The 25,803-nt window shown below is 35.0% G+C and overlaps 1 protein-coding gene across 24 annotated transcripts in view; it reads left to right on the top strand.

The window, feature by feature from the left end:
- The window catches only part of LOC138712124 (ankyrin-2-like), a 512,384-nt gene that overhangs the window by 140,521 nt on the left and 346,060 nt on the right, over nt 1-25,803 (top strand). For 21 of the 24 annotated variants that reach the window (XM_069843559.1, XM_069843553.1, XM_069843562.1 and 18 more), the window contains 7 exons: nt 9,964-10,113; nt 11,234-11,374; nt 13,628-13,783; nt 14,089-14,187; nt 16,339-16,536; nt 18,129-18,312; nt 24,427-24,525. In XM_069843559.1, coding sequence (XP_069699660.1) covers nt 9,964-10,113; nt 11,234-11,374; nt 13,628-13,783; nt 14,089-14,187; nt 16,339-16,536; nt 18,129-18,312; nt 24,427-24,525 — 1,027 coding nt within the window. The remainder of the gene's footprint in view (nt 1-9,963; nt 10,114-11,233; nt 11,375-13,627; nt 13,784-14,088; nt 14,188-16,338; nt 16,537-18,128; nt 18,313-24,426; nt 24,526-25,803) is intronic. The other 3 variants (XM_069843566.1, XM_069843567.1, XM_069843565.1) reach the window with 1 other exon arrangement.

Below are 25,803 nucleotides of genomic sequence, written 5' to 3'. Positions count from 1 at the left end.
ATTGAAATAGTACGTCGAGAACGTGTGGATGGAGACGAACACCTCTCTCAACAACTTTGATATTACGCATGTTAATACTAATTATCAAATAAAATTTACGTGTATGTAACATATTATGGTATTAATCAAGTTATAAAACTGTAAAACGCGAGAGCTATTAATCGATGATTATGCAACCTAGAATGTCATGAATGCATGCATCGTACGCGCGTTGTCTGTAGGAAGCCGAATGAAACGCTCTCTTTATAAAAACATATTATATTTGCATAAAATATTGTTAAACTGATTTTTAAACAGCTAAACTTTTTATTTTTTTAGTTTTATTTATACACGCGTTAACCTCTGTGGTCATATCGCGTTTTCAGGATCTATGGATATTCCATTAGTCTGTTTTTATTATTGTGGCGTTCCTGTTTCTATTGTGTGTTGTAGATTGCTTGTGTTCATGTCACTGATTTAGGTTTTGATTGATGTTTATGATATTGGTGATTGAATCGGTGATGAATTATGGTATATAAATTTCCAATCCGGCATTTGCCTTTGGTGACTGAGGGAAACCATGAAATATCTTAGTCAGATTGGTCGTTAACGGAGTTTGAACCCGGGATCTCCCAAATGTGAGTCTCAAACGTTACCTTCTGAGCCAATTCGATCAGTAAATTTTCTTTTATTAAACAAAATTTATGTATATCGAAGAAATAATTTTGTGTTATAAGTTAGTGGAATGAGAAGCAGTATAACAGCTTGAACGAAAAATAAAAACTCGTCCACTTCATCTTTCGCGTGGTAGCTCCGGCCTGGAATATCTAATAGTTCATATTGCAATATATTACAGAACGAATGCATGCATGCAGTCTGAAACGTTCTGAATTAAATGCGTGGATTATAGAGTATGACAATATAAAACTTATGGAGACTAGAGTACCATTCAAGCATACATTTTACTTTCTCATCATGAAAAGTAAAAAAACAAATGTGAAAATTTTTAGAGTTTTTACAAGCTGACAACGAGGGTAAAAGTGTACATAATTCAGTTTTTTTTTAAATACCAACTTCAGTTTTGCTGGAACTAGAACAGAGATGCTAGACTTTCTAGAGTTCTGACCTTTACAAGCAAAAGGTTACGTCTCTTTGAGATATTCAGACTTTTTATTTGCTTACGATTTCACTGGACGTATTAATTTCGGGATGAAAATGAGTGATCCATGCGGTCTTATCGAGGATTACATGAAGACTTTCGATGTAATATTGAACTGGTCTGTATGGATCTGATGCAACGCAAGACTCGGCTCTCGAGGGCGCTATTCTGTGTCAACATAATAAAACGCTAATCTCTCCGAAGTCCTGAAATGGAGTGTTCACTGTTGATAAAAGATTTGGTATGCACCGAGGATAGATATTAAGGTGATATGAGAAGATTATCATTGACTGAAAATTTGTAAAAAGTAATATGTCAAAATTCCCTCTCCTCAGTATCTTGATATTATATACAAACACAATAATGCTCACTTCATTTATTCAGAGAGCAGCTCTCAGGCTATCTCGTAAGTATATTGCTCTCCAAATGCATCAATCTCGACGGATATTCAGATAATATATTTTTAACACTTCTCAGTACAGCACGTAGGCATCTAAATTATCTGATATTTTACTAAAATTATTTAAGAAATTAATTCAGTATATTCAACATAGTCAACTGCAAAACACTACTTGAGCGATCTGATGATAGTCAACTCAGTTCACAGATCGAAAACCATTCTTCAAGTTTAATTATCAGTTTGAATAATGTCAGAAATCATGTTCATGAAAGGAAAATAAGCTTTCAGAAAATTGCTGAACATTCTTCATAGTTGGAGAAATCGGTCGTAAAGCAAAAATTATTAATACAGTATTTAATATTTAATTCCTTATAATATGTTATTCCCTTCACTACTGTTTTAATATTCTTTTCTTCCTAAAGAAACCATGCTAAAAAGTTTCATTTTCCTTAAAAGTCTAATTTCAACCCTCAAATCTAAAATTGAATGGCAAAAGAAACGAAAACCGTTCTACATCGAAGACAGCGTTCTTTTATGTACTAATAACGTATTTTTCACGTGGCCAAAGACTCCAAAATCTCTAAGTCCGTGTGCATAAAGACAGCATAGAATTGGCAGTCCTCGTCTTCCTCCTCCTCGGGCAGCGTGCGTTCATCTGACGCTCAGCGGATCAGCCGGACGCTCAGCAGCCTCTACAGTCAGGTAAGCGCACGCTGGTTGAGAGAGGTGTGCACCCCGCTAGCAGTGACGCGATAATGGTGCTGCGACAGCCGCGTCTTTTCTAACCACCACACTCAGACACCTGTGAACCTAACATGGCGACTTACATTAGAGTGGTTTTCATTAGAACTAGCTTCTTTACCCTGCGTCTCCCTCAGTAATCATTAACATCCGAAGACCAGTTTTAAAACTATCCAATTAATACCGCACTCTGCTCCTTTTCTGCACAAGTGGTGAACAGCTTGAACTAAAAGCACGATTAAGGCGGGTGAGGAAGTTTCTTGCGCATGCAGCAACGCTGTGAAATTCAAGCCGTGACAGTCACAGGGGCGTATACAAATGGAGGATTGCCCCCCCCTTAAACTTTTAGAAAAAAATTACATATTTACCGAGTATTCGAGTATTTTTTATCCATGATCGTTTCCCCTTCTCTAATTTTTCACTGTCAAAGTAACAAAAGTCCCGCGCCGTGGCGTAGTGGTCTAAGGCATCCTGCCTAAACGACATTTGATACAAGTTGAGAGGATGCGATGGTAGCTGTTACCTCTTATACCTGCACCCCCCAAGCTATACACACTAGAAAATAAAATATTAAATAAAGTACATAAGTGAATATAAAATACAGTGTCACAGATGTTTGACAATTACATGTTAGAGTATATTTTTGTATAGTTCTTACGATATTTTCAACTAATATAATTAGTTACATTTAGGAATGTCAATTTGTATTATGAAGTCAGGGGGAGCGACACAGTGCAGATTGTCCCATTGCGTATGCTGTAGAGTAGCAACTAGCGGTGGAGAAAACATTTATCTTCTGCTCTCAGAGCTTTTTAATGTGTCAGTTAATATAAACAAAAATAAAATGAAATATAGGCGCTTAGTATGGACTTTCTAAATATAGAGCATCGGTAAACCCTTTCAGAAATAAAATTTGTCACTATGTAGGAAGTCAATTAGTCTAACGTTTGTGAAATGGACAGTAGTATCTTCCCCTTCACTGAGAGTAGGGAGTGTGAGTAGAGGGGAAAGTCTATCAACCAAACTGAAATGGGGTTTAGGACTCTCGTTACGGAATGCGCGCTGGTTCGATTCCTCATGGGGGAAGAAATTTTCTCATGAAATTTCGGCCAGTGTATGGGACCGGTGCTCACCCAGCATCGTGATCCATTTGGGGAGATGCGATAGGTAGCGAAATCCGGTTGCGAAAACCAGCTATAACGGCTGGGGGGATCATCGTGCTAACCACACGATACCTCCATTCTGGTTGGATGGTCGTCCACCTCTGCTTCGGCATGTGGGCGTGAGGCCAGCAGCTGGCTGGTCGGTCTAGGCCCTTCACGGGCTGTAGCGCCAGGGATTAAAGTAACAAAATCTATATCGATATAAGGCATAGTCCTCCTATCCCTCCTTCAATATAATCCCTGTTGTTGGTGCTGAGGCATGTGCTACTATCCTTATTATGGAAAGACCCTACCGCCTAGAACCGATCTTGTAATAAAATGAAACTCGCACAATATGAAATTTAACTTGTGAAAAATAGGGCGTATCAAAATTAATAGCGAAAACTCAAACGATTCAAAGTATACGATAATAGAAGCAAAAAAGTTCCAGTAAACATGGGTCGATCTTAAACTCATTTTGAGAACGGTATTCACCCGTTCGTTAGTTTTAGTTCTGACTTTATTGTAAAACGTTCGTTTAATGTTTTTGCATTTGACAAACTTCACATTATCGTTCCGAGTTCTTTGATATGCCTAAGCGACCACAAAGCTTAAACAATTTTTTTAGCAAGAAGTCGCGTAGTGATTCTCGCGAGGTTACTGAAAATATTACAATGTTTCTTCACAGCCGCAGCGTGACGATATTGTCTCGAACATTCTTTCTGGAACTAGTTTCACATCCCCCTGTGAAAACTAATAATAATAATAATAATAATAATAATAATAATAATAATAATAATAATAATAAAACATCATTTTTATATGAATATCTATCGTCTAATTATTGAATTTAGAGTCAGTTACAAACGAAAGAATTAGAATTGTAATTGCGTTAATTGTGGACTTTCATAAGAAACTGAGTAAATCATAAGATTTATACTCCAGTTGAAAATATTCTAATTTTGATATAAACATGGAGACATTTTAATGCACTATAGGCTAACAACCTACAGTTGCCTGTTTTATATCTGCATACTATATCAATATTACACTACAGTGCAGAAATTATGGTAGGCTATTGCCATAACTTATAATTTCATTTGAGTGACTTTTTTCGTCTTCCCCTTTAGTATCTTCCCAATACAAGCCTATGCATTATCGTGTCACAACCCAAATGCTTCAAATGTGATACTTCTCATGTAGGCGAATTATTATTTAATAAAATATTCCATAATATGTAGGTATTTGTTCCCTTTGGTCCAGTAATTGAGTGCTACAGTTCAAAGTTTAAATCCCTAACGCTTTGAATTATATTAATTTCAGAATTAATATAAACCTCCTGCCTTAGATCTCAGGCCTATGCTTGGTAGCTCATCTTAAATCTTTAGTGTATTTCTTCGGAAAAATATGTATAAAGTTTAGAATAGTCTACTAATGTAGATCGTAAAAACATTCTGTTCCTGTAGGAGAGGACTTACGCAAAATCTATCAGTTGTATCTTGCTCATAAAGTTCACTTCTTTGTATAGATCTGTGAAACTGCAGAGTATAGAACTTACAGAAGTCACAAAAGCATCTTATAATGTAGCCAAGTAATCGGAAAAAAATATATCATCTTAGAATTTATGTGAAGATTGAAACTTACTGGAAGGCCAGAGTGTTAGAATCCAAAAACGTATAAAATATCCAAAATTATTACGTATTTTGACTATTACTCTCTCCAAATAGAAGCGAAACCAAAGTGCGTTATCTGGTAATATTGTTTTCTAATCGATGAGATCTCTATTCTCGTAGTAGTTCAGTGTTACAAATGGTATTCATCCTTACTTTCTATTAATCACGCCATTTCTCTTTTCTCGTGTATCGCAATACGCTTCGCAATAACGGTCACTTCATTGACAAGTTCATTTCGCTGGTTACTTCGGCAAGACGCTGCAATTTGCAATTTACCTTGCTGAGGTGAGAGCTTTTTCCAGATATCTATCATTGGTATACCAAATGCAGTCGAGACACTGAGAATTTATAAAAGCACAAATTTCCTCTTTAAATTTCAAATGTGTCCCTGGTGACGGAAAATACTTAAAACGTTTTATAATTCGTGTTGATAAACAAAAAATTATAAACTTGGAAACTTGGTTCTTGACTTTGGTTAGTAATATTTTGCTACATACGTGTGAATATTTTGTGTTAGTATAATTGCGAATCGAAGTTTGTTGGCCATTAAAAACGTGATCACATTATTTGTCACTGCGCAATGAAAAACTTGCCGCCTTCGTGTCTGCGATTAACTCTTAACAAAGTAGGCATTGCAGTGTGTAATTCCATAACCAGCAAAAGCTTCAGTTAAAATCTAGTATTAGACATTTACTTCAGTTTTAGTCTCTACTTATTTATTTATTTTCAGATACACTTCTGTCATAATTTCAAGAGTCAATATCAAGACACTACATGAGAGAACCAAAAATAATTAATTATAAACGTGTACATCGAGTGGTGATAATGAAAGTGGCGGGGTTCGTCTTTGCACCTCTTTTTCTCGACTATGTTTCAATCAAGTTAGCAACCCCATGGAAATTTTGAAAATGAACGTTGCTGCTACGCAATACAGCACCAAACAACAGGTGTACAAGAGACGTTAATTGGAGATCTAGTTTGTAAGATCGAGTGACAGGTTAGCTTTGGTTTGTTCAGGCTTGCATATATACTTCTGACTAAACTAGCGTTCCCTTCGTACTCTGGTTATACGAATCCTTGGCAGGTTAGATTTGGTTAGTTTAATAATAAATAAATTTTAGATTACAATATTTATGCTCGAGAGCTAATTTTTCGTCGTAGTAGCGGGAAGAATAAAATCCTGACTGTGTAACGCCACACATCTCTGATTGGCTACAGCCATTAAGTTTTTGAAGGTTATATGCGGAAGGTTTACGGTTGAATTTAGTCTAACGGATCAGAATAGGATCTCTACATGCGGTATACAGTGTTTAAAGGGTATACGTGCAAATACGTATTTTTAGAGATAATCATGGATGATATATTATGTAAAAATGTTCTCAATCTTCGAAGTTATTTCTATACATGAAAATATACAATGCTTTGAGATTCGTTAATATTCCAAAGACGAAGAGATCTTGTATCTTTGAGTCTATGGCGCATAGCAACGAGTATTCGTTTATTTGGGCTAAAACTATTTGGAAATCTTTGGCGATAGAGCTCCCTGGGCCACGTTTGCAGATTCTCCTGCTGCTCCGTAGATTAAATAATGAATATCGGCTACTTGAGAATTAGTGAATCCTTTATGTCAAATGTCGGCGACTGAGCTTCGTACAGCTCCGGAATTAAAAAATGGGCCGAGTCTTGGTAGGCAACGTAGGCAACAAGCTTCGCAAGATTATCCACAAGTAGCATACATTTAGGCGCTCTTTTTTATTGCACATGCACAATGCGTTGTCTCTGGAACTTGTTAGCAGTGGCTTAGCCAGACTAATTATTTTGGGTGGGCCGGATATTCAGGGTTTAGAAAGTACCTGACCCATCTACTGACAATGCCGCTGCTGTCAACCCTCTTGAAACTCATTCTCGGAAGTCTTATTTAATAACATGAAAAATCATTATACACAATCATGCAAGGCATATCTATACAAACGCTTCATAAGATGAACTGGAGCTGTCGAGATTTCCTAGCAACGAATCTGTCGATCGCTGATAATGGGTCCTTCAACAAATCCCAACTTTTCTCCCTCTCAATGGATAGAATTGATAGATTACAAACCTTGTGCTTGACATGATTGTCGAATTTTTCTTCGTTTCAGAGCTTTGAAAAGTTTTATATCATTCCCTTAATGAAAAACGAACATTTCCTAATATCAATTTTTGGAGACTGAGGTGCTTCCGATAATGAATTTGCAAGAGCAAGAATATCGTCTAAACATACCAAATAAAATAAGGTGTAAAATTTTTCTAGCTGATGTAACAATTCAGTAACCTCCACGGTTTCCTTCCTTTTATCGCTGCCAGACAATTTTTAGGCCAATCCAACGCAGTTAAATTGGCCCTTGAAGAAATGAACGCATTTTTGACTTCTTACATTAATGCTATCGACTGTAACTACCTATTGCTCTGGATTCATGGTTTAGTTTTAATGTTGAGTATTTCCCATTAAAAAAAAACACAAAAATTCGCATATTTTTGGGTGGGCCTGGGCCCACCTGGCCCTCTCGCTGGCTACGACACTGCTTGTTACTAAAATTAGGTGGCTCAAATTTTGTTTCTGGGTCTGTACAAGGTTAACGACCCTTGACTGAGACAAAATGTTTTTGGTGGGAGTACATGTGATTGAAAGACATGCGTGTAGTCTAAACTGGCTGACATTTTACAATACGGTCATTAATAAAATGTCCGACAAATACGTGACACATTTATGGAAAAACTATTATAGCGAGGGAGAAATTAAATAGGGCATTTATTTACATGCATTTTTCTTAAATATCAAAATATTTGCACGTATACCTTGTATATTAGCCTGAGAACCTCATGAAAAGAGAAACTTCTACATATATAGAATCTGTTGAACTATTAAAATGTTGCAGGTATAACTACAGTTAGCGAACTTACGGTACCTATAAAAGACTATGTTCATTACTGTATCGAATATATTATTTAAAAAATGTGTATACATAAACAGTATTTTCATCACATAAATAGTCCTATAAAATCCTTTGCTATAAATGGTTTAAGAAAGACAAAACCGAATATGAAAGAGAATACTGAACATAATAAAAGAATACGAATAACCCTCCACTTTCATTTCGTCCACGTTATGAGATGTCTTTTATTTTAGTGTGCTCATAACAGTCGTTTGTAGTGTATGAGAATACAAAATATGTTCAACATGCTTGCATTGATTAATTATTCTTAACATGATTTTTAGAATCCGACGCCACCTCATCTTATTACTGTATCATTTATTTTCACTAAATTACTTCTAAGTAGTTACTGATTTATTTATTTAATCATACGATGTTCGCTCCGAAAGTAACATCTTCTGTTTCTTTATCGAATTCTGCTGAATCTACGTAAATTAAATTTGAGTATTTCATAGTTCATCCCTTCTATCTTCACTCATTGGTTTTTTTTTCACAAAATTAACATCACGTTTTGTATAATTCATCCGGAATTCATTAAGTATATTTATAGACGTTTCAGTCGGTTTCAGTAAGCCACTTCTTATTTATATCGGACAAATTCTACCCTCTAAATCCAATTTTCATTGGATCAAACAGATAGATCAAGATCAGGACTGTATGTGACTAGATCAAGACAATTCATTTAAATTTTGTGTTAAATTTTTGTGAAATTTGGATGTAGGATCTTTGAGTTGTCATGCTGAAGAATAAGTTACCTCTTTTTTTATTCTCAGGTTTAATTCAGATAGTTCTAATCCGCAACTTTGGTCACTTCATTACCTCAACTTAATAAGCTAAATTTAGTGTTTTTTGTCGCCACGTTACATGAGCTAACCGATCTCGGTATTTATTTTTAATTACTCTGAGTATCACAATCTTACAGCCCACAGCATCACAGTGTTGATATTGGTTTTCTACTTACAGAAAATTTCTTCTAACATTGATTAAATTCAGTGGGCGAAATTTTCTCTCCGTTCAGGGACTCTTGATACATCGTTTTTCAAACGAATTCGGTTTTATCTTCACTATTATTCCCTATTAACAGCTACACAACATCGAGGTAATAAGTGAAGCTCGCGGGATATGGACGAGAACGATCAAATAGTCGCACAACATACTCAGAATTCTTTGACATAGTTATATTTTCAGAAGAAGAAATAGAATAAATTACATTTGGAGCGACTCTCGTATTTTACTGAAAGATTGAATCTCTCTGCTTCTATAGTTATAACTAGGGTCAGGGTTTTAGGAGCAAATTTCACAGGAAAAAAGGAAGGGAAAATGTGCTAAAATGAGACAAAAAAGGGGATGAAAAGGTGTTGTTTCACTCAACTATTTTGGCAAATGTTATTTCTCCTCCTACTTTATCTAATTAAATTCAACTCCTTCGAAACTACGTACATACATCTTTATAATATGGCTACATTCAGTATTCAATGCGTTACATACCAGTACCACTCACAAGAGTAAATGATAGACTACATCGTATATAGGCATAATATTAAAAAGTAGCATTAAAAGGGTAGAAAGGGGAAAAAGGGATAATGGGCAGAGTGAGGCGGAAAAAGAATAAAGGCCCCAAAAAGGGGAAAGGGTGATAGAAAATTACGCCCATTCTAACCAGGAGGCAACATTTCGACACTGGTTTCTTTCAGAGAACTCTAATTTACCATTACAAAGAAAAGAAAAATCCTAACCCTAGTCATAACTCAAAATCAATAAGCTGCATACAATTTTCTTAGACAATTTGATATATCATTGTGAACTTTTATTTTATACTCTTATTCGATCTCAAATCCCCTGAAACTTGCTTTAGCATTGATTTGACACGATGAATAATAATTATTTTTCACTGCAGGTGGCTTCCGTTCTGCTAGAACACGGAGCTTCTTTGACAGCCACGACGAAGAAAGGCTTTACACCACTACACTTGGCGGCCAAGTACGGAAATATGAAAGTCGCCAAACTTCTGCTGCAGCGAGACGCTCCTGTGGATGCTCAGGGCAAGGTACGGTATCTTGTAGACCTTCCTACCTTAGTTTGAAATGTAACGCTTATTTTTTAAATTAACTTACACCATGTTTAACCACAGAATTTCAATAATAATGATTGTAGTGAGGATGACTATAATGATAAGTTTGTATTGAAGTTGGTGATAGATTTTTGAACAATTACTTTTAACTGTTGCAAATTATTGATGTCATTTAAATAACCCATAAATGCAATCAATACGTAATTCATTTTTTCTCAGTAATTTTTGTAATACTTTCAGGCAATCGAAAAATGCAATCAGTAAGTTATTTCTCTCCTTCACACATTTTATAAGACTTCTTATGCGTTGCATTGAAACAGTTGTATTCCACACCCACTGAAAATTGGATACATGTTTACGTGAACGTTTTTAACTCGGAATACTACCACCTCCTAAAATATTTATTATTACTCTTGAAACACCATGAATTAACTATAAGTTTGTCTCCCTCAGATTTTTTTTTGCCGTTCCATTGGAGAATCCTAAAGAATTTTGAAGGGAAAGAGCCGAAAATGAAATAGCTTTGTATGTGCCAAATATGGGGGAGATATGTTGTAGAGAACTTTCCTTTATATGGACCTCAACAACAGCAAGACAGAGTCGTCTAAATTGGTAGCGAGACGTAGTAAGTGGCGAAAGTTGAGGTCACTATCCTCTCTAGACAACGAAACCGAGCTCTTGGACTAAGTGAGTGACGTTCGAATCAGCTACCCAAGGCACCGATTTGTGAACGCTTTAATTTGGAAAATGTCGAAATTCATTGCAGGGAACATGTAGGTCAGTGGCCCATATCTTTCAGGACTCGTCCTGACATTTGCCTTAGTGCCTTAGGAAAACCGCAGGCAGGATGAGTTGTCTCAATTTATATCTTATCCAATAATAGCAAGTGTTACCTTTATTTTATTAATTAATTGTTTGTTTATTATTCTATCGCGAAATAGTCTCATTAAACATCACCCAAGGTTTCGATTTTCTTTAGGATAAAATTAAAATCTCCTGTGATATTACTTATGATAATTCACAGTAACAAATGAAGAAAATACAATCAATGCATTGATGTACGTTTCTAATTTATGTACATTTCTTTGCATTTCAGAATGGAGTTACACCGCTGCACGTAGCTAGCCATTATGACCATCAAAATGTGGCACTTCTTTTGCTTGACAAGGGGGCTTCTCCCCATGCCACAGCGAAAAATGGTCACACTCCTTTGCACATTGCAGCTCGAAAGAACCAGGTGAGTTCAGTTTATAATGAGACCCAATTTCTTAGTAATAAAGTTGCATTTAGACTTCCATTAGAGCCTGTAGTGATACTTCCATTAGAGCCTGTAGTGATCATAAGAATTTCTTCGATAAGTTTCTTGTGAATGTGTCAGTTAAATTGAAAATTAATGACAATTTTGAGTAGCCTTATATTCATGCTCCACAGGAAATTTAAGATCGCGTTATTATTAAATACCCATTGATTTGTGCCATATGACTTAACATTATGATTATAGTTTCATACATGTTATAATCTAAACTTACAAACTAAAGTCATATCAGATAAATTATAAAAGTTATATTGCAGTCTACTATACAGAGAGTTTCTCGTTTAAAATTTTGGAATCGAAGGACATGACTCTTCGCCCATTCTACGTTGACATAACATCCTGTATCTAAAATTCACTGTTTAGGAAGTTACAGATAAAATTATGACGTAGGTTTTTTAATAAGTAATAATTAAAACGAAACCAGGTTTTCAAAAGAACTTGACTATGATATAACTTATATTTCTTACATGTCAGGAAAAATTGCATAGGCCTGCGTACAAAACTTAAAGGAAAATAAAATGACGAAAAGAGTCATAAAAATCAATCTTGCCTTCTTAAAGATCAACTCTAACAATCTCTAACAAGAATGAAACATACCGTAAATTATTACTGGTTTTCTAACTTTGGCATGCGCGACAGTTGGAAGTATAACATTTTTGCACTATTATCTTTATAACTATTCAACTTTGAATGTAGATATTTTAGGTTAATTTGATTTTGATTTACTAAGGAGTAAGAAATAAGATCCTGAAATATTAACTTATGAGACAGTGCACTCGTTGCCATTTGCAGACGATCAGGTGATAATTGCGCAATGTCGAGAAGAAGCAAAATTTATGGTAAGGAAACTCCTTGAAGCATTTGAAGCAGGGGGACTGAAAGTTAATATGAGTAAAACCGAATACCTGGTGATAGGTGGAGATGGACGAAATATAAAGTTGCCCCAAGGAATAATTAAAATAGTGAAGGAGTTTAAATATTTGGGATCGGTTTTGCATGAGACTGGAAACTGTAAAGCGGATATAGATTATAGGATAATGCAGGGTAGAGGAGCAATAAAGATGTTGAATAGAGTGCTATGGAGCAGGACAATAACAATGCAAACAAAAAATAGAATTCTTGAGGTTATAGTGGAAAATATATTGACTTATGGGGCTGAAGGTTGGAGTCTATCGGAAGGCCAAAAAGTAAGATACAGACAGTTGAAATGGACGGCATAAGGAGAGGTGCTAGAATATCCAGGCTGGAAAAGAGAAGAAACGAGGATGTTAGAAGGATAATGAACATGGAAGAATCGGTGATTGCAAGAATAGAGAGTAGACAACTTCAGTGGTATGGTCATGTAAGGAGGATGGATGAGGGGAGGTGGCCAAACGTGCTACTTCAGTGGTCTCCAGCTGGTAGAAAGAAACGAGGAAGGCCTAGAAATTCATGGAAGGCTGGAATATTGAGGATGATGAATGATAAGGGACTAAATGAGCAGAATTGGAATGACAGACGCAGATGGAAAATGGGAATAAAGGGTAACCACTGAAAAGTGGAGAGGCCCTCAAAAGTAAAGTAAGTAAATATTAACTTAAACATTAAACCCGAAACCGGGGTGCGAATTAACGGGGAAGATGGGGAAGATTTTTCCCCTGTTGGAAAGTTATTCCCCTCTCATAAATTCATAGTAACATCCCTACCAGAGATAACTTCTATCCCCCATCAAAAAATAATTGTTTTAATACGAGTATATGTACTTTATAAAGTACAAAGTAAGCAAAGATAATAATATTTCTGTATTATCAACACCGGCAAGCTGACAACAATCAATAACTTAGGAATTACACATCTTATCTTAAGCCTGTTCATGGCTATAATTACTATTATGGTTAAGATGCAAGACAAGCAACTCAGTGCGACCAAGCGTTGAGCCGTATTGAATGAGGATAATAATAATTTTATGTATGGTATTCTCTATCTAGGATTCTATCCTCCCATCAGAAATCATAATTCGCACCCTGCCCGAAACTCTCTTCAAAGTTCAAAAACTATTCAACAGAGGTTTTGTAATAAAAAATACGGTGTATCATTTTTCTTGTAAAGTATGTAACGTAAGTAAATAGCTCCGCCGATCTCAAAATTTCGAGTGTTAGATAGCGATGACTTATTTTTTACCGTTGTGCTTTCCAGATGGACATTGCAACCACGCTGTTGGAGTATGGAGCAAAGGCTAATGCCGAATCTAAGGCAGGATTCACACCTCTGCATCTGAGTTCTCAGGAAGGTCATACTGATATGTCCACTCTGCTCATTGAGCACCAGGCAGACACCAATCACAAAGCCAAGGTAATCTATCGTAGAGTTAATATAACGTAGTTATTCAAGAATTTTAGGCTAGGCGATACTCTATATTATTCGTAGTACGCAATTGCTAAAGAAATAAAATAATGCTTACTTTAGTACACTTCTTGTGTAGAATTAGCCTTCTCGCATTTAAGAGAAATTAGTAAACACGTAAAGGAGCGAACATTCAGTTTCTGAAAAATAAAAATGTTGATTCACATTAGATAAAATTACTTATAGCCTATAAGCTCTTAAGGGATTATTTCTATAGGATAGTCCAGGTAACTCTGCTATATTATTTTTTACAGAATGGACTGACACCTTTGCACTTGTGTGCACAAGAAGACCGAATCAACGTAGCATCAATATTGGTGAAGAATGGTGCCGAAGTTGATTCAACTACCAAAGTAAGTACCATTCAACCAGGAATTTAGATTTGAGAGCACATGGACATTGACAGATTGGGACGGGGTTACGTAATTACTTCTTTCTTTCCCATGGTGATAATACTGGGTGAACAGTATAGAGCAGAACAGGTTTCACGGCCGGCCGGCTATGCGCGCGCAGGTGGGGGACTCAAGGCCGCGCGAAGCCGTGAAACCTGTTCTGCTCTATACTGTTCACCCAGTACTACTATCTCTTCCATCACCATTATTATTATTATTATTATTATTATTATTATTATTATTATTATTATTATTATTATTATTATTATTATTATTTACTGATGCTATTAATGCTACAATAGATGGAAGTGATACCCAGCTGGAATATTCTCGCTAGCTCTTATTCCAAGCGCAAATCAAAGCTACTCTCTTCTCTTCAGTCCTGCACTGTAGCTCCGTGGTCTAATGCGTCATGCCTTGCACTAGCGTTACGGAATGAATCCTGGATCGAGGTTTCATGTGGGAAAAATTTTCTCATCCGATTTTTCAAACCAACTACCTGTAACTGCTGGAGGCATTGGAGCCGACTTCTTTGAAATATTGGGAGAGGGGCAGAACTTCGCACAAATGTTTCAGAAAAGTTTAGTAGTATTTTCTCCAAAATTCCCTTACATATTTTATAGAAAATAACGTCGTCTGATTTTTCACATAATACCCATAGAAACTGTTCAGCCCAAGATGGTTGGAAACTACGGCCCTTATGCACTACGTTTTCCTTTAAATTTCTTCGTTCACCCTTCGCTGATCCTCGCAGCAATGATGAATATTAGCTATTAGTTTCACTGTCACTACTACAAACCAATTTATCATTCTATTCTGTTCATTGCAGTTTTATTTTGGACAGTTTCCTTTATTATGAATTTCTTCATGTCAATATTACATCGCAATCACTGACACATCCGTGACGACGATCATAACAAAAAAAAAATCACTGAAACTTAATGTTGATGATGGTTACTCTTAAATTACGTAACAAAATGATTGTGTTTTTAAAAAATGTTAAACATCAATAATAATTTAACTGATATTAGGCAAAAATACACTCAATTACCTGTTAATTCTGTACCTATTATTATTATTATTATTATTATTATTACTATTATTACTATTATTATTATTATTATTATTATTATTATTATTATTTCCACTTCGTAATAGTTATAACCGTTACTCTTCGATCGCAATATTTCATAGATTTGAAATGAACTGAAAAAAAATTGGTTCATGGACAAGTAAGTGAAGTCACCCTTGCATCATGTGTGGGGATTCACTGTTCTCAAATGCAGGAGGAGAAAAGGTTAAAAGTCTGTGGATTCGAAATAACAATTTTTGGCTTACATCCTAATTCATCTTTCAAACAAATTAATTACTTTTTTAACATGAATTATTTGGAGGGGTGAGGCCCCTCCATTAATTTCATTGAGGGGAGACACCCCTGGCTTTATAAGTTGATGGGACAGAAAGTGCCTTAGAGGGATCATCATGCCAACTACACGTTACCTTGTATTGTTTAATGATTGTTCACCGCTTCTGAGATATGTTGATGTGAGATCAGCAGAAGATTTGTAGATCTTGGCCCTCCATTTCAACGCATAAAAGAACTACGTGATGATAATACATAAGGGATCTTTCATTTAGGATTCATTAAAGTCGCTTTTAATTGTGAGAGGTCGTATCGCGACTGCCTGCCAAAGGATGCATTGTATTTCCACTTTCCTGCCATCTGCAGACCTTCGAATGCAACTGTGGATTCAGATCTCTGAAAATTGCTAAAATCTCGATCACATTAGCCTATTCCGGAATATGAACTAGGGAACTCCCGAATGCGAGTTCGGTGTCTCGCCATCGCGTTTGGGCCACAAAAGATTATTTTTCCTTTTCATTGTCCTATATTGCTCAACCATTTCTTTTGTTTTCCTAACATTCTGTTTAACGAATAACACATACACATGACTTTGATGGGACGTGGTATATAAGCTTATAGTATGACAGATTAGCTGAGTCTTTTAACATCATATAATGTCATTAAGTTAATTTAGATTTACGCATTTTAATTTGCTGTGTATATCAGATTAGAAATAATGGTTATGTTCCATTGTGTTACGTCAACAGGCAGGCTACACACCTTTACATGTGGCAAGCCACTTTGGACAAATCAACATGGTGCGCTTCCTGCTACAACATGGAGCTGATGTGAAGGCAAACACTAGCATTGGCTACACACCGCTCCATCAAGCTGCACAACAAGGGCACACCACTATCGTGAACCTTCTGCTGGAAAACAGCGCTCCACCAAATTCATTGACCAATGTAAGTATACTTAGGAACAAGATAGCAACTAGATGGTTTCCATAATTATATACATAGAAATGAAGTTATGAAAATAATGTTTGTATCCTACATTAAAATTATTCAAAATACCCCTATAAACTCAGAAAATACGTCCCACATTAAATGGCTCATTACATAGGCGCCGACTTTTTTTTTAAATACCTGGTGGAGGGGGGGGGACAGAAATCTGTACAAAAATCCGAGAAAACTAATTGTTATTTCTAAAAATATCCTTATATAGTTATTTTACAGAAAATAACATCGACTTATTTTTCATATAGTAATACTCGTGAAAATTACTAAATCCAAGATGGTTGGAAATTCCGTTTCTAACTCCCTTCGTTGATCCTTGGAGCGATAATGAACATGAACTATTAGTTTTTCTGCCACTTTTATTCCATTCTCATTAATTGCAGTTTTATTTTTATTAAACATTTATCCATTATCAATAGTTACATCGCAATCACTGATCAGATCACTTAACCAGCATACACCCACGACGCCGATCATCACAAGAAACAACTAAAACTGAATGTCGATAATAGTTACTTTTAAATTTCGTAACAAATTTAATTGTTTGTGTAAAATTGTTGTACGTTAATATTATTTTTAACTGATATTAGGCAAAAATACTGTCGAATACATTGTTAATTGAACTGTTGATTCCTAATATTTTTTGCTTTGGTAATACTTATGACAGTTACTGTTCGATCGCAATAGTTGATAAATTTGAGCTGAACTGAAAAAATATAGGTCATAAACGAAGAAGTTTGATCACTGTTGCATCATGTGAGGGAATTCACTCATCTCAAATGTAGGAGGAAAGAAAGGAAGGAGGCACTGTGAGTTGCGTCACTACACCTGTTTTTTCTAAGGATGGAACATGACAGGAGCGTTGCGATCGGAAAAACAACTGAATGTCACGTAACGTGGTAGGCCTATGGTAACAACGGTTGTTACCAAACTTACCGTTCCCACGTGGCGAGTGCTTAATAGCTCTCTTGGCGACATTTATTGTGCACACAATGTTAGAATTGATACGTTTCGTTTTTGATTCTCTGTCGATTTTTGTATTGCTTTCTTACCTTCGCGTCAATTGTCAATGAATGTTTTAACGTCAGCCATCTTAACGTCAATTGCAAGATTCCATCAGCTGGTAGCGTGGTAGTCCATATTGGCAACATAGCACTGTAATTCCAAGCTCGGCCGCTTAACTGTCATGTTCCATCTAAAAAAACAGGTATAACATGTTTATTGCGACAGCTAATCCTGTCTATGGATTTGAAATAACCATTTTGGTTTATGTCCTAGAATTTCAGCTTTCAGTCAAATTATTTTTTTTATCATGAGAATTTTTCTTCGAATTATTTGGAGGGACGAAGCCCACCTATTAATTCCATTCGTCCCCCTGCCTTTATAAGTTGAGGGAGCAGAAATTTCCTCCCCCCAAAGTCGGCGTCTGTGAGTTATACAAAAGTATTTTTTATATGCCAGATTTGATGTTAATACTTAAGATTTTGTTGGAGCCGAGATCACAAGTTGACTATTTTATCACTTTCTGTGAAAAACAGCAAGGTCAGACTGCACTCTCCATCGCACAGAAGCTCGGCTACATCAGTGTCGTGGAGACACTCAAGGTTGTGACCGAACCCTCTGTCCCCACCAACATGGTACTAGCAGCTGAAGAGAAGTACCGCGTTGTTGCGCCCGAAACCATGCAGGAGACATTCATGTCGGACTCCGAGGATGAGGGTGGTAAGTTTAGCTTCAGCTTGCGTCATTATCTGTGTCGTGTGTGTGCTGTGCTTACTCTCTGAGTTACATTCTGTGACGTATTCCGTCTCTGAAGCTGCATTTTGTTCTCTGCTTTTAATGGAGTGTCGTAGGTCAATTTGTTTGCTCGTTTTATACTACTGGGAACTTCAGTGGAAATCCACAGGAATATTAGAGATAATTAAATTGTTTATTTATTGTCTTTAAATAATTGTATTAGATCAGAAGCCAATTAATTCATCTAGGCTATATTTAAAAGTAGGCATATACGTTTACATTAAAATTTGTGCATGTGCCCAAAGTATTCGCCTGTTAGAGTGATAAAAAAAACAAACAAAATTAAAATTTTACATTGTTAATCATGTCTCACTGTAATTCGCATAAATTGTTTAATTATTTAAATCACATGCACAGTCATTCTAAATATACAGAGCCATTAAAAACGGACGCGATATTTTTTAATGCAAGTACGCTTCTATACATTGCACCTACATGAATTATTTCGTCAAAGACTTGGGAAATTTTATTCAGGTCATATTTTCAATATCTGATCCTTCTCCATCCAACACTCAACACTCTTCGGAAAATTCTACTATAAATATTTATTATTTGAGGTAGGTAATGTTTCTTCAGGGATGCTCTCCATAGCACCTGTAATAGCGTTTTTTCGTTCCTTAATCTCGTGGATTATTCCTGTATACGCTGTCCTTCACAAACCTCAGAGGAAATAGTCGCATGAATTCAAATTCGGTGAATACGGCAGCCAAGTTCATTCTCATCCGTCAAATTGTTTAAGATAATGATTGGACAGTACCATGTTCTGTTATGAGAGTGTTCAATCAGTTAATCCTGGAAGACATTGGCCTATGTGGTCTTGCCCCATTTTAGTGGGGGGGGGGGGGGAAAAACATTTCTTTCTTATCTATCTCCATAGCATAAATAGTTGCTGGAGAGAAGTCGGTGAGGTGTTGCAGGTAATACTCTGCAATTATTGAGGGGTCAACTGCAAGAGGGAACTATGACACAAATTTCTGAAAAACAGCAGTTCCTCCTATCTCGTATTCATTTCCCTAAACTATACAGAATGGACGCGAAATAGTCATGCAGATTGAAAGAGATGATAGGGTACACTTAAATGAATAGAAAACCTTTATTACGTTTCGTGATTAAATGCACGGGTAATTAGAAAATTAAGTTGAAATTTTCAGCAGTCTGGTAACATCATCGCTAACAGTCTCCTTTCTTTTCGTAATACAGATGTAAGAGGCCAATGAACTCAGCCCATGTGAACTTACTCCCTCCTCCCTCTCTGGCTACAATGTTGCAATCTGGTTGCATCTTTCAGTGACTTGAAATTATTGGTTTTTAAATTAGATTTACACGAAAACTATCCATGCTATTGAAATACGCCAGAGGGATAAATGATTCGTTATTAGATTTTCTATCGATAGTTACAAAAATCACGATCCTAATCGCATATACAGTAGTTACAGAATAAGAGGTTCGTAAATATTTGGGAAAAATAAAACTTAATTTTCTGAGAAAACTATCAACTTTCCACCAATATGGTATTATATTTATCATAAGCTATTCACTCTGAAAATCTGCAGGGTTATTTCACTTCCAACCTGTATAGCTATGTGGCATTGCATCAGCCAATGCAACAGGTCTCTGACTAATTCTAGGGTGCAGCCCTTTTCGTAAAAGTCTTTTTTTTTCTCCCTGTATGGTAGTTGCATAGTTGCCTCTTGCAGTGTACCCCTCGATTGTATCATTCAAGAAGAACTATCCAATAGCCTGGTGAAATAGCATACCTACGCACTATGCACTTTTGAAAATGTAAATACATCTCAATGACTGATAGTAGATTATCGGAGCACAAGATATGCATATGCTGTTTAATAACATATTCGTTTAGATGGAAACTACCCTCATCTGGGTAATAAAAATAACTTCGGTTGCTGCACGATCTCCAAAAAGAATTATCTACAGAAGACAGCACACCTTTGTTTATCATCTTCAGTTAGTGCTTGTCTCAATTGAACTTTATATGGAAACATTTTTAAATTTTTTTCGGGTTACGGTATTTTTAAAATGGATGACTGTTTCAACAAATATTTAACAAATTTTCCAGGAATACGAGCAAATCCTTAATGTTGACATGTAACATTTTCAAATGTCTAATGAATTTCGGTCTGGCAACAACACCTTTTCTATTGTTCAAAATGGAACCATTTCTTCGAATTTCTTTACTGATCTTTCAATTGCCGATCATTGTGGAATTTCTCTGCACTGAAATTTTATCCTAATGTCACGTTTCACCTCAACAATACTACCAAACTGATAAAAATATGTTCTACATAAAACACCCTTTTCCAAACAGTTTATACCAGCTTGAATGCATTGCTAAGATTACACATTACCGGTACACAATGAAGTCCCAAGTCTAAGAGGTTGTATGACATTAAGATCATTCATAAGTTGAAATGTATAGAAAAGTATTTGCATTTAATGACTCTGTATTAGGAAATGTGTGTAGTAAAAATGAGTGAAACTATTTTAAAGTACCGGTAACAAAATTAATTTAAATAAAATTATATTTTAGATTAACTTCATGCTGATGAAATAGGCCTACCTAATAGTAAAGATTTGAAAGTACGCCTGCATAAATTTATCAAGAGAAAGATATTTACCGGTAGCTTTTCTGAATTTTTAATAAAAAAGTAATTTATTTTCAAATGCAATGAAATACAAAATTTTAACATGGCGTAATAATGGCTTTGTTATTTATATGACATGTTTGTATTAAAAGGACAGAGTTCGAGCCTCATCTGATTCAGTAGAAGTTATAGTGGACCAAGTCATTTCTATTTCATCATCATCATCATCTATATCACATCACCAATGCTGAATAATCTTAGAGCTTCAAAAGTTTATCTCTATATAGACATCTTTTTGTAACTATTGAACGAAGGTCGGTTTTAGTCTTTCATCGAATCATCGATAGAATGAGTGAATTAGAAAGTTATAACGCAACTGTGATTATATAAGTCTGAACACAACATGTAAACATGTAGTTTAAATTAAGAAAGTTCCTTTAATATTACCGGGATTAGAAAGTTGTTAAACATAACTGAAGTCCCAACGTAACTTAATCCACTCTAACTTAACCTCACCCAGGAAGTTTAGTATATTCGTTGTAAAAATAGTAGAGCAGATTTATAAATGACCAGTAATATGATATGTCCGACAAATGTTGTCATACTTGATCCATTCTATTAAAGTAGGTGGTGTACATTGTTTGTGACAGCAAAATTTTCTAGAACTGTGGTGGAAACCTGAGCCTAATTGGTATTTCTCTCGTAACGTACAAAATAACTTCTTGATTGATTAATTAATTATAATGAATAGAAACTTTCTCAAAATGTTCTTTTGAGCATTACATATATGATTTATCACATACATTCAGTCTGAAAAAATCTATGACATTCTGTTTCATCTCATCCACGACCCTACCAGGAATTAGGCTTAAGTCCGGAAATAAAATAAACAGAGATAAGACTGGCATTTTAAAATGAAATATTGAACTACCGGTACACATACCCCATGATTAAAATATATGAACGAAAAAAATTCAACAAGAAGAATTACCCTAAATAACGGAATTATACAAAGAATTTTATATCATTATAAAAATTCCAATAGCAGATTCCGAAATTTTAAATATTAATTCATGAAACGCTGCAATTTTTAGTCCATGAAATACTTTCCTGTGCGCAAAAAGTTTCACATATGGTAAAAAAATTACTCAATACTCAAGTCAGCAACTTACATGAAGTAACATCTGGAGAATATCCAGTACCGGTACACTAAATAAACAATCCGACTTGTTATAATACACGTAAAGAATACCTGTAATTCAACTTGTAAAAAAATAATCCCGAAACAATATTTAAACATCAGTAAACTACCTGACACTCTTACATCAAGAAGGAATACCGGTATATTAAAGAACAGGCACCTTGAAGGCAAACTGTAATAGGTATACTGTCTTGAATCAAAATTTTGCAATAGTACAAAGATATTGTTATGTGTGTGTTTGCATGTGGTGATATCTATTACTAAGATAAAATGTAGTATTTTAAGAGCATTCGTATTCTCTTGCTATATTAGACATGCATAATATTATGTACTTTTCTGTTAATGCTAATGTATTACTATGAATACATTATTTGACAATTAACCAGAATTAAAACAACAACATTATAAAGAATACCGTATTCCAAATTGTTAATATTGTATGCCTAAAATGTTAACTAATGCTGAGTTCTGGGCGATAAAGCCTTTAAATCTCTTGCTCTCAAAACTAGAAGAGTGATATATGAAAGCATTTTCCATTTTGTTAAGTTACAGCTTTCATGATATTCATTTCACTCTGAAAATTTGCAGAATGTAAAGTATTGTGATGCTTAGAAAAAAACTACTTATTTCCAGATTTTAACATTATATGCAAATTTTATTGTCTCTAAAAATAAAACTGTGAACAAATTGTAGTAACAAAAGACAGCATATGAATCAACTGGATCTCATTTATCACGTGGAGCTCCATGTTTATGATTATTAGGATTTATCATTTTATTTTTTTCTATCATGGTTTTAATTGAAATTAGACGAAGTAATGTATGAAGTTAAAGTAGTAAAAATTCTTAAATCGTAATATAATAACCGTAGAGGATAGGGATACTAACGAAATTATATACGGTTATGCACAATAGACAGCGAGAAGATATATAGTGAATTAAATAAAGTATTGCATCCTGCCTATTCAGATATCATGTTACAATCTTCCTTAATTTAACAGATTACTGAATAAGCATATTTTCATTAAAATTTCAGAATTTCATTTTTCAGCATCACAATGCTTTGTAGGTGTAACTATAAGAAAAATTAAAGATCTCTTTGAAAAAATTACTGCTAAAAAGATATACCATATACATTTGAGTATTTAAGTCTTGAATATAAATTGTTAATGATATGCATTCTTTCCTGATGATTTGATGATTCCGTTTATCAAGTGTTATTATTATGGTCTGCATCTAGTGACACATTTCTGACATTCTGTTACTTAGTCAAAAAAGAACTGTAGTATGTCGTACAGTATACATTGACCTTTCAAGAGGGAAAAGAACAAAGAAATCTGATTTCTCCTAGAAGAGACATATTTTCTTAGCATAGTATTACTTAACCTAAGTCCTGAGACATTTGTTGTTTTATTTTTAAAGTTCAATATAATTCTACACTTAACAAAAATCATTTACATGAGGAAAAATGCTCAAAAAATTCTGCAGGGTACAGTTAGGGCACAAATGCAGGTACCGGTAGGTATATTATACTATATTTGTAAAATCAATGCATTAATTTCAACTGATGAATGTTAGATCAACATTTAATATATGGGGCCCAAAATAGTTCTTGCATACCAGTAGTTTAGACTTATTGGTGGTGACCCATACAAGGTCACATAACCAAGGAAGTAGGCTTAAAGGAAATCACTTTCAGCTGACATTTGCAAAGAGTAGAAGAAAAGGAAAGAATTGATTATGAAATTAATTTTTTTTCATATCGGTAGTCAAATTTCATTACTAAATTACACTATACTTTTGACAACATAGAAAATTATTACAAAGTTGTGACAGGTCAAGAAAAATTCTCTCTGCTCACTTTATACATTCAATTTATGTTTAAAAGTTGTAAATGCAACCAAAATCGCAATTCAAAATGTTTAATTTCTAATTTAAAATACAGTTATTAAGCGAACGTATTTAAAACTAATATTTATTTCAGCAACAGAATGTCACACAAATGTGAAACTTTGATACTGTTGTATGCATGCACATACAAACACACAATAAACAAATTACTCACAGAGAGGAACTGCATGATGTAATAGAGTAACAATTAGAGTATTGATCGTATTCCGAAATGGAGCAAATGAATATGATATGGAGAGATAAGAGCCAGAGTGCATGACAAGTCTTAAGGATGAAATGAAGCTTGCCTTGCTGTGTACTGACGGTGGGGCTGGTCTTATTGAAGGTGACCCCGAAGTGTTGGATTCCGCCGGTGTATACGGGAAACCCACACACGCCCAACACGTCTACTTACCCTATTACGAGGGCCAAATGCTGCTTACGCGTAAGTGCGCCCCTTCCATCTGCCTGCGACATTTTAAACTATTGCTTCTCATAATAATCATCAACCCTTGCTGTGTGCAACGTCTGCCAAGTGGCAGAGATGTGACTGACAGAGTGGAACACTCTCCATCACTGTCACTTGGCCAGAAGTTGCACATCTAAGTGCTTTGTTCATGGGTCTGCTGCCTGTCCATTCTTACGAGGTGTTGGGCTGGTTACAACTGTTATAGTTGATTCCTCGGAGACAGATTCCAGTTTGCTTGATTGTGAGATCTTGCCAATAAACTATCTACGTTCTTTACATGTTGTATTTTAATGATAAATGTTTGTAAAGTATTGTGCAATACCAAATATCTCTCTTCGAGAGTGCTTTTTTCAATACACCATAGTAATAAACGCAGGAGCTGCAATAATATGAATGTCGGTAACAAGACCATTCAGAATATTACATTCTGAGCTTTATCTGTAAAATTCCTAAGGTGACGTTTGGTAAAATAGAATGGAATCTTTTGCTTCTCTTAAATTTCCTGAGTGTTTCTTTTACTCGTGAAGTCCTCAGTCATTTAGTAGTTCTGTGCTTGCCTTTGAGTCCAAGTATCATGATGAAATTGTAGACTGAAACAAATTGAAGTGCATTTTCCATTACATGATTAAATAAAGACACGGATTTACTGCATGTAAATGTCTTTATTCATGATGACGACAAAGAAACAAATTACTCCGTTCTTAACTGTAGCTAAAAGACTGACAGTTATATGACACTAGTAGGAGCCTCTGGTATAAAAGAGTCTGAAAATATCGAATAAGGGGGGAGGTACACTTTCCGCCAGCATAATTTTACTATATTTCAATTTTTTTTTCTCAGAATCTATAGATTCTCTGCAAACAAAAATTGGCATGCTCAATATATATTATCTGCACATCAATAAATAATTTTAATGTTTTTGAAAACTCAATAATTATTTGTTTCTTAATTATGAAAGGTTTTTTAGATTTTTTTTCAATCAATTACTCAAATATTTGAATTTTGATATAATTCTTATTTTGATCTATTCTTAATAAACATGTCTAAAACATGTACCTAAAATCTGTAACATGTTAGTTTCAGAAATATTTTTTTTTTTTTTTTATTTCATTTTATACTAATTTCTTTTAAAAAAAATTTTGATAAATATTATTTTTAAAAATAAACTATTCATTCTATCTTAACGATTTTATTATATGTTATTCACATGAGAGAACTTTACATGCATACAAAGTTTCATTAAGATATCTTAAG

This window comes from Periplaneta americana, chromosome 13, assembly GCF_040183065.1.
Source record: "Periplaneta americana isolate PAMFEO1 chromosome 13, P.americana_PAMFEO1_priV1, whole genome shotgun sequence".
NCBI lineage: Eukaryota > Metazoa > Arthropoda > Insecta > Blattodea > Blattidae > Periplaneta > Periplaneta americana.
This window is presented reverse-complemented; position numbering and strand designations above follow the sequence as displayed.